The sequence below is a fragment of the Pelodiscus sinensis genome, chromosome 6 (assembly GCF_052426305.1).
Source record: "Pelodiscus sinensis isolate ZL-2025 chromosome 6, ASM5242630v1, whole genome shotgun sequence".
NCBI lineage: Eukaryota > Metazoa > Chordata > Testudines > Trionychidae > Pelodiscus > Pelodiscus sinensis.
This window is the reverse complement of record NC_143057.1, coordinates 89,081,727-89,091,580: the sequence shown is the minus strand read 5'-3', so window position 1 is coordinate 89,091,580 and position 9,854 is coordinate 89,081,727. Positions and strand designations below refer to the sequence as shown.

At 47.2% G+C, this 9,854-nt stretch overlaps 1 protein-coding gene across 1 annotated transcript; it reads left to right on the top strand.

The window, feature by feature from the left end:
- Window positions 1-1,879: 1,879 nt before the first annotated feature.
- CCNB1 (cyclin B1) lies at window positions 1,880-7,804 on the top strand. Its single transcript, XM_006119159.5, has 9 exons — window positions 1,880-2,041; window positions 2,400-2,555; window positions 2,632-2,745; window positions 4,078-4,260; window positions 4,839-4,997; window positions 5,470-5,706; window positions 6,095-6,235; window positions 7,079-7,189; window positions 7,547-7,804. The coding sequence occupies exons 1-9, from the start codon at window positions 2,021-2,023 to the stop codon at window positions 7,655-7,657; spliced, it is 1,233 nt and encodes a 410-aa protein (XP_006119221.1). The 5' UTR covers window positions 1,880-2,020; the 3' UTR covers window positions 7,658-7,804.
- Window positions 7,805-9,854: the final 2,050 nt, after the last annotated feature.

Below are 9,854 nucleotides of genomic sequence, written 5' to 3'. Positions count from 1 at the left end.
TAATGTCTAACTGAACAAGATAAAGCGTGAATTCCAAGCAAAATGCTCTCACCACACTATTACCTGTGCAATCTCAGGATCACCCTCTTGCTCCAATGCTGCTTTTGTTAATCACGTTACCAATGCCCTGCATAGAGATGACTTGAAAGACATTTCTCTCCTTTCTTATAGTTCAGGGATTCTCGAACTTCATTGCACTGCAGCCCCCCTCTGACATCAAAATTTACTATACAGCAAATGGAGGAGGGGCTGTAGCCTTAGTCTACCCAAAGCCTACTGCTCCAGATGGGGTGGGCCAAAGCCTGAGCCCCACAGGATTCAGCCTCAAGCAGGGAGCCTGAAATTGAGCTCTGCTGTCCAGAGCTGACACACTCAACTTCAGCTTTACCCCTGAGTCCCAGCAAGTCTCAGTCAGCCCTGGTGACCCCATTAAAATGGGTTCATTACCCACTGTTACAGTTCCTTCTCTTCTATATGAATCATCCCCAGCTAACGTCCAGGAGACAAAGTCTGTATGGTCAATTCTCAATATGTAGATTTTTTTGTCTACACCCTTTTCTTTCCATAGAATGGCCACTTATGCAGGTAATGATCCATTTGATCTTGTGGACACGTGGCTGAGGCATTAGCTAGACTTTTTTCTAGGGCTTTAATTCTCAGAGTTTATTTCCCAGAACCCTCACATCCCATTCAGGGGTGTGCTTCAGCAGTGGGAAGTGCCGGGGCTTAGGGCTTTAGCCCTGTGTGAGTCTTTAGTCTCAGGGCTTCAGCCCTGGGGTGAAATGTCAGGGCTTTGGTCTTGCAGAGGTCATCAGTCTGGAGTGCACTGGGGCTCATGGCTTCTGTACCACTGGAGGCACCAGACTCATGTTTCAGCCCAGCAGGGTATGCTAGGGATCAGGACATTTGCCTCCTGAGATACTGAGGATCATGTGGGCTTGAAAATATTTACCAGAGCTCTTCTCCGCATGACTCTGGGTACAAAGAAGTCATGATTTTGTCTCTGGAGAACTGGTGTGTGACAAAATTGGAATATGTCTTAGTAACATCATAAAAGAACATCTTATAACTTTACATACAATGTTTGCATGCACATTTTACCAGAACAATATAGATAAGCAAATTATATGTTTTCAAATGATACTTCACAAGGCATACTTTGTACAAGGCATACTTTACCACAGCCCTATGAAAAAGAGTGGACTGGCCTGCTCCCTACCCCACTTGCAGTCCACATAACCATCTCCCCCTTCAGTCCTGGATTTCTGCTCCAGCAGACATAAATACCCCAGGCTCTCCCCTATACATCTTTTCCCCAGTTTACCTGTTTCACCCAACATATCAATAAGGCTGAGATTCCATCTTATTAAAAACATTAATTCAGGCACAGAGAGTTAAATATTTAATGCCTTATCTAGACTGAGGGTGACTACTGAACCTAAAGTATAGTGAAGTTCCAGTGGTAGTGACTAACCCCTAGAGAACCAGCACTATCAAGAAACAAAGCTGGATAGACCCCATGCAGAATATTAAATTAATTGTTTCCCCAAAGCAGAACTTGCATGGGATTCCTTGTTAAGGGGATGAGATGAATGGCCACAGAACACGACTATTGAAATACTGTTAGCCTGAGACTCTTTTAGCTACACTCCATTGCCCACCCCAACTCTGTCCCCAGCCAAGCGTCAGAGATTAAATCATAAAGGCATCACGCCGTCACCTGCTACAAACAATCACCGCCCCCTTTTCGAACGTCTAGAGGAATCAGCACCCTGTCTCCACGGAAACGCATTCGGGGTGGAACAGCGAGCGGCCAATGAGAATCGAGGGAAGACGAGGGGGCAGCCAATGAGCGGAGTTTGGTGCGTGGTTTAAACCTGCAGGCAAGGGCTGCTGGGGAGTTGTGCATTCGTGTTCTGAGCCGGGCAGCTGTGGGGACAGGAGTCGCACGCACTAGGCCCGGCAGCTGAAGGTGCAGCGGCGCAGCCGGAGTTTAGGGCTTTGTGGTGCAGGAGGGGCCATGGCGCTGCGGGTCAGCAGGGTAAGTGGCGGGAGGAAGGGGTCACCCTGTGGAGCCCCGGCGGGTTTCCTTCGCGGGCGGGCTGCAGCCATTTCTTCTGCGGGCGGGTGGGGGAGTGACCTTATTAGCGGGGTCTACGTGTGCTCAGTCTGGCTGCGGCTGTTGCTCCGTGTCTCGGGCCTGGGGCTAAGAGCGGCTCCGTCCCCAGCTTGCTCGCCGGGCTGCGGGACGCTAGTGCAGGGGCTCGGGTAAGGCCGGCTAACGGGCTCGCCGCAGCTCCGCCCTGAGCAGAGCCTGGCCTAGGAGGCTAGGGTTTGGGGGTGCCCGGCGTCCCCTTCCCGGCAGGGCTGCCGCGCTGACGGGGCGCTCTTCTCCGCAGAACACCAGAGTCCACGCCGAGAACCAAGTGAAGAGCAATGTGGCCGCCGTCAAGCGGGAAGCGGCTGCTGCCAAGCCCGGCCTCAGGCCGAGAACCGCCCTGGGCGACATCGGTAACAAAGTGTGCAAGCAGCCGCCCAAAGCGCCTCCTAAAAAGGTAAGGCCAGAGCCTATCCCGCCGAAGCCCCGAGAAGCCCGAGCCTGGGACGCTCACGGCCCCCTCTTCTCTCTAGGAAGCGAAACTGCCCGTCGCTGCCGTGAAGCCCCTGGCCAAGAAAACCACGAGAGCCGCGGAGAAGGTGAACGAGCCGGTTAAGGAGCAGAACCCAGTGCCGGAGCCTGCTAAGGTATTAGTGCAGTGCCAGCCGGCATCCAGCCCCTGCTCTGAGCTAACCACAACCAGCAGGGATCCTAGCAAGCCTGGAAGAGGGACACGCTTCTTCACGCTCCAAACCAACCCTGACCTCACCGATTCCTGCCTGGCTTAGCGCCTCCCTGTTGAGCCTGTTTCTCCCATCACTGACCCTGCAGGCTTTGCCCTCTTCCCTGGAGCATTGGTGAACTCCCTAGCAGTCTGTGAATGGATTATTTAGCGACTCCACAGTAGCATTTGAAAGGCTACAGCTGCACTTGAAGTGCTTCAGTGTACACCTCCTCCCATTGAGAGGGCTCTTCTGCCAGTGCAGGCAATACACCCTCCTGAATGTGTAGCTAGGTCAATACAAGATTCTACTCTGTAGCTAGTGTAATGCTGTGTTTAGGTAACTTAACTACCTGTTTTGTTAGTCTTTAAGGTGCTGGTAACTTAAATAGTAGTCTAACTACATAGTTGGCTTGTGTATAGAAAAATTGACAGTTATGCAGCTACATTATACATCTCTAATCTTCATATACAAGCCAACTGTGTGAAACTTTAGTATAGAACAGTCTTTGTCTCAGATTTTCGGTGTGCTCCTGCCAATGAGGTAGAGCAGTAAAATCTCACTTTACAGATGAGATGGGAGGGAGGGACTGAGGCAGAATGCCTAAGAACATGCAGAAGTCTGGTGGAACCTGCCAAAACCTGGGAGTAGTCAATAGGTGAGGATAATTGCCGTGTGGTGGTAATGAATCTGGCATGGGCTTTTATTAGACTGGATGCTGGTCTAGAGGGGCTACTGATGTACACATATGGCTATTAGGCTATGTTCTTAGCCTGGGACTTGAAATCCTGGTTACCTAAAGGTAGTCTATAGGATACCATCCCTTAGTAGACATCCATCTCAAATGGCTCCTACTAAAAACAAGCACTCCCATCCTGCAACATAGGATATCTTGTGACATTACAAACACTGACTTATGAAACAGTCTTGGCCAAACCTGGCATTGGGGATGCTGTGATTTACTACTTGTATCAAGTTTGTGTAGTCCTATCTTTTGAACTCAGTTCTGTTGGGGGGTGATATAACTAGCTTACATACTAAGTTTCTATACTGTTACTCTATTGCACCCTTGTATCATTGTGATACATCTGTGGAGGTCTGATGTAGTTTGTCATAGCTTTAGTAACATTGTAGTATTGTCAGTCTGATTGCTATAGACCTGATCTACAAATCTTAATGGCCTAACTTTCAGAGACTTCTCTTAAGTGTTGTCTTCAGTAGCAGTTATGGGTACTCCATTTTAAACTTTGTCCCCAGTTGGAATCTCCATCCCCAAGCCCAATGGAGACCTCTGGATGTGTGCCAGCAGAGGAGATGTTGTGCCAGGCTTTTTCTGATGTCTTGCTTGAAGTGAGAGATGTAGATGCAGATGATGGTGCTGACCCAAATCTCTGCAGTGAATATGTAAAGGACATCTATAGCTATCTGAGAGATCTTGAGGTTGGTATAAACAAGAACCATATCTTCTGTCATTCTACTTTACCCTGACTGTTACCACCTCTCTGGTGCAATTGCTACTTGAGAAACTGGACCTCTCTTTCTAGACCTTTGGGTATCCCTAAGGTGCAAGGAGTCTTATTCCTTGCAGTAAATCTTTCCCTTAATCCAGCAACCAGCTAGGAGAATGAAGGGTAAGATAGGCTTATTGGACCAACTTCTGTTGGTGAGAAGTTTTTGAGCCACATAGTTCTGGTTTCTCTCAGATTCCTTCTCCCACCAAGTTCCATTTATCAGACCGTGTTTCTCAATAGCCTCTGACCAACAGGCTATACATAAACTGCATACATTTTCTAACAGACTCAAAATGTAAGTGATAAGCAAAACTAGTTGGCTTAAACTACCAGCACTGGCATTATTACTCCAAGGTAATATAGCTAACAACTGCCTTATACTATTGCCTTCAAATATCTCTTGGCCAAAGAAGCTAGATTCTGTCTCTTTGTTGGCCAAGAAGATGGTGCCAGTGCTTCCCTATATGCAGGAATTGCTGTAGTAATGCATACTCTTCTTCCGTGCAGAAGCAACAAGCTGTCAGACCAAAATACCTGGCAGGACAGGAAGTTACTGGAAATATGCGAGCTATACTAATTGACTGGCTTATACAGGTTCAGATGAAATTCAGACTGCTTCCAGAGACTATGTACATGACTGCTGCTATCATTGATCGCTTCTTGCAGGTAAGGGCATGACATGGCAGCTTGGAATCCTGGCAAAGGAAAATTGCACTCGCATACAGCAGATAAGGGTGACAAATCTGAACCAGCACAAGTTTAATGTTGCACTGTAGCAAAGACTAATTGCTTTTCATAATCTCTCTAGAAATTCAGACTTAAGGATCATTAAACATGATTGACTGGACTACTTAGTACAACTAACTTGTACTCGACACAAATATTTTGGCTCTAGTATGCTGATGACCATACACTTAATATAGAAGCTTTAATTTTCCTGTAGTCTTAAACTGCTGTTTAAATGTACAGCATGAACTCCCATACTACCTTCTAAGTGGTCAAGAAGCTTGTGACTGGAAGTAAACTACACTTTCATATAAACTCTTAAATTTAATGCCACTTCATCAGCGTAGTATTTAACCTGTGACAATGTTTATTGGCTTGTGTAATTCCTGTCTTAAATGCTTTTGTATTGTAGGAAAACAGTGTGTCCAAGAACATATTGCAGCTGGTTGGTGTCACAGCCATGTTTGTTGCTAGCAAGTATGAAGAAATGTACCCTCCTGAAATTGGAGATTTTGCTTTTGTAACAGACAACACTTACAGCAAGTACCAGATCAAACAAATGGAAACGAAGATTCTAAAAGTTCTAGACTTTGCCTTGGGCCGCCCTCTGCCACTGCACTTTCTAAGGAGGGCATCCAAGATTGGAGAGGTAAAATTCATGAGGCATTAAAGGCAATATCTCAGTTTATTATTTCTGCAAGTAGATATGAAGACATTTGTAAATGGACAAAATTCCATCTAACCTCTGCAGAATGCACATCTCTTGTCTTGGCTGGTAGCTAGTTACATGAGCTATGCATGAGGACAGCTGATACTCGGGAATGGAGTTGTCTGCTGATACTAAACTGCTAGTACATGTTGAGAGGGAATCTACAAATGGCAGGAACTAGTAATAGGACAACTTGCATAAATTATGCAAACCAGTTGAATGTGGGGTATGGGACAGTCCCTTTCTATTTCAGAGGATGTAGAAGCAGAATAGGTGGCTTTCATCTATCAGGGCTCACTGAGGACCACTAATATGATTCTCATCCTAGGTGGACCTAGAACAGCACACTCTAGCCAAATATCTGATGGAATTATCTCTGGTGGATTATGAAATGGTACACTACCCTCCATCCCAGATTGCTGCAGCTGCTTTTTGCTTGGCTCTAAAGGTTCTTGGCAGTGGAGAGTGGGTAAGTCTTTAGATTATAGTCTGACATTCAGGCACCAAGTGGATCAAATGGGTACAGCTACCAGGAGTGCCAGTAGGCTAGGGTACACTTCCATTTTTGGGAAATGCAACCCTAGGTGTACTACCAAGCAAGCACCCCTTAAATAGGGTGAGGTTCTAGAAGGCATGACCTTTCCCCACCCTGGAAAGGGGAACATACATAAATCACTTTCAGGGTAGAGCAAGCTGGGCTGGGGAGTCAAGCAGCTAGAGCATGGCAGCTTCCTGGGCAGCTTTTTGGGGGTAGAGGGGAGGAAAGAGGGTAGGCAGCTTCTCAGCCAGCACAATCCCATGAGCTGCTGGTGGGGGCAGGGAGCACTTCTCTAATGGCCACAAAGGACCTGCTTAGGGATTTCTTCAGATTCAAGCCAGATTCTCAGCCCATTCTAGAGTCTCCCCCTAAGGAGCACATAGATCCATGCTGGCTAGGGACCCTGATGGAGGTCCCACTGGGACCCCAACCAGGAGCCACTTAAGTGCCTCCCAGCCAGAGCCTGCAGCCCTCCCCAGGTCAATCCTCACCTACGGCCAAACTCAGTCTCAGACCCTGCAGCCTATGACCATGTAACAAGTTCTTGGAGTGGACCCCAGCAAATTATTGCCAACCCCTGGTCTAAGGGCAGAAGGCTGAGCAAAGTCAGGAAGAAGTGCAGTGGGGGCAGAGCCTTGGAGGATGGGATGGAGCCAGGAGGGGGCACCCAGAGGCAAAACCTCAGCATAGGTGCAAACTTCTGGAAAGGAGCACATTCTTTGTGCCTCTAAAGGAATTGTATGCTATTGAGTAACACTGGTTTACTTGTCTTAGACGCTAACTTTACAACACTACATGTCTTACACTGAGACAGAGCTTCACCCTGTCATGCAACAAATGGCTAAGAATGTGATGCTAGTGAACCAGGGTCTTACAAAGCACATGGTAAGGAACTTAATTTCCTCTGTAGGATGGGTGTGGTGATGGTGGGGAACAAAGTAATACAGAGCAATTGGTGCAGCATGCTCTTAACTCAGCAAGTTCCACTCTATTAGCAGCCAAGTATAACAGGTAAATACAAGACACTTCTTGGTCTAACTCCCTAGTCTAAACAGTTGGTTAGCTCATGAAGAAAACCCTTAATTGTGGGATGTTGCTATTACCTGTTTATAGGCCTGCCATGGCACATAGTTGATCAGTTTTCAGCTTTTGTTAATTGGTTCACTTGCTAGTTTAATGGCTGGAGTTTTCAGTGTTCATGTAGAACTATAATCAAGATTAACCTCATTTGTCTCATTTCAGACAGTAAAGAACAAATATGCAAGCAGCAAACATGCTAAGATTAGCACTCTTCCACAGCTCAACTCTGCAGTCATACAGGATCTGGCTAAGACTCGGTCAAAAGTGTTATAACTTTTTATATAACTAGCAGAATTAGATTAAAGTTGGCACCATGTGCCATTGTATGTTTTTTGTGTGCATGTGTGTATATATAATGGCTCTTATTTTGTCCTTGAACTAAATCTTTTTAATAAAGCATTTTTTGCTTCTTACCTCTAATCATGTTTGTCTAAGTGTAATCCCTTTCAAGGGGGAAAAGCTAAAATGTAAGAAGCTACTTCTCTCCCCCCAATAGCTCAATTTACCTGAAGAGCTCCCAAGCACAGGGCAGGCTTTCTTTCAACTAAGACTACCCCTGCACTAAACAGAGATGATCAATAGGACCTAAGTAATGCCAGAGTTCTAATGCCAAACAAACACTCCCCACCTAGGAAAGCTGCCCTTGCTTGGGCAGTTTTTTTTATCAGAGCTATAGAAATGGCATACAGGCAGTCCCCGTCAGATCCAGCTTACGAATGGGGCTTTCTCACCCCGGAGGTCGAGGTGGCGGATTGCTGCCTGCGAGCTCCGGGGCAAGAGAGCCCCGTTCGTAAGCTGCTCCCGGTGCCCCTGGTCTGCTGAGGACCGTCTCCAGCAGACTGGGGCACCGGGACTGAAGCCGCGGCCAGAGCAAAGCCTCAGAGGCACAGCACCCCGCTGCGGCTCTACTCCCTGTGTCCCTGGTCTGCTGGGGGGAGGAGGGGGCGCAGCTAGTGTTGTGGACCCTGGGGCAGAGCAGCTGGGGCGCTGCCAATTGGTCCTGCAGCGCCGCTCTGGGCACTACTGGACCAACCCGGCAGCACCCCAGCTGCTCTGCCCCAGGTCCTGATTCAGCCACTGCTGGTCAGTTTCAGCAGTGGCTGAATCAGGACGCCTGGGGCAGAGCAGCTGGGGTGCTGCTGGGTTGGTCCAGTAGCGCCAAGGAGCAGTGCTACTGGAGCAACCCAGCAGCACCCCAGCTGCTCTGCCCCAGGCGTCCAAGTCAGCTATTGCTGAAACTGACCAGCGCTGACTACAGGAAGCCAGAGGCAGCAGTTTCAGCAGCAGCTGACTTGGGAACGCTTGGGGTCCTTAAGTTGAATCTGTGTGTAAGTCAGAACTGGCGGTCAGTTTCAGCAGCGGCTGAATCTGGACGCCAGTTCCAACTTACATACAGATTCAACTTAAGGACAAACCTACAGTCCTTATCTTGTACGTAACCCGGGGACTACCTGTATTGTGCTATAAAAGCAAAGCTACACCACCCTACTAACCTCAAGCTGTAGACTCATTTAAGAATGCAGGGGAAGTATAATTTACCAGTGCCTCTACTATGGATATCCATCTCCTCTGGGTTGGAGATATAGGAGTGAAGTGTAGGGTGTACCAGCCTGGGGAAACATTAATTCCACCTAAGGCATGCAATGTATAAAATCAGCATAAGTCTCAGACTTTTTTACCTAAATATCATGCTGTCAGCCAATGCTTGATCGTTACATGTAAACCTGTGTAACTTAAGATCAATATACAAGTGATTCTCAGTGTGCATAATTCAGCAGCACAACCATGCTGGAGTAAACTGCTAGCTTGTAAAGAGCTCTCTGGAATCATATCAACAGATCAGAATCCAAAGGTAGCTTAGGTGAGTCCTCTGCATTTTTCCAGGGTATTCTAAAGAGTTATTTGGAAGAGCTTAATCTTAAGTGTATTACCTGTTCAAGGTGTAAGCAGAAAAGAGCAGTCCCAAGTTTTCCCTTCTGCACCTAAAGTGGGCTGCTAAGTGATGTATTGTCCCAGTACTTTGCAACTTTTATTTAAAACACATAAAGCTGTTTTACTCATGGATATTTTTGTTAAAAGTCATAGATCCCAAGCCATAAAGATTCACAGGCCGTGATTCATACTATATACACAAGGTGCAGGACCTGGGACAACCCCTTGAACTCATCGCACTTCTTCCTGCCCTCATTCCGCTCCTTTCCCAAGCAATGCTGGAATCTGGCAAGGCAGAATAGAGAGGGGACAGTCATACTGCTGCCAGCCCCACACCACCACCAAGTCCTGTATATCTCAAAGTGAAGGACCCAGGATGACTGCCCCAAACTGTCCAGTGAATAGGAGGGCTCTGCTGGCAGGCTTCTTACCTGTGTGGAAGTGGCTAACATGTCCCTGCAACTCCTGAGGGAAGGCTAAGGAAATGTAATGTTCACATGGTTTTTATATGTAAATTAAATTTTTTAAACATTTAATA

Excerpts from the sequence above, each read along its gene's own strand:
- CCNB1 (XM_006119159.5), top strand. The coding sequence starts at position 2,021 with ATGGCGCTGCGGGTCAGCAGG. Across the intron at positions 2,042-2,399 it reads TGGCGCTGCGGGTCAGCAGG|AACACCAGAGTCCACGCCGA; the intron begins GTAAGTGGCGGG and ends TCTTCTCCGCAG. Across the intron at positions 7,190-7,546 it reads AGGGTCTTACAAAGCACATG|ACAGTAAAGAACAAATATGC; the intron begins GTAAGGAACTTA and ends GTCTCATTTCAG.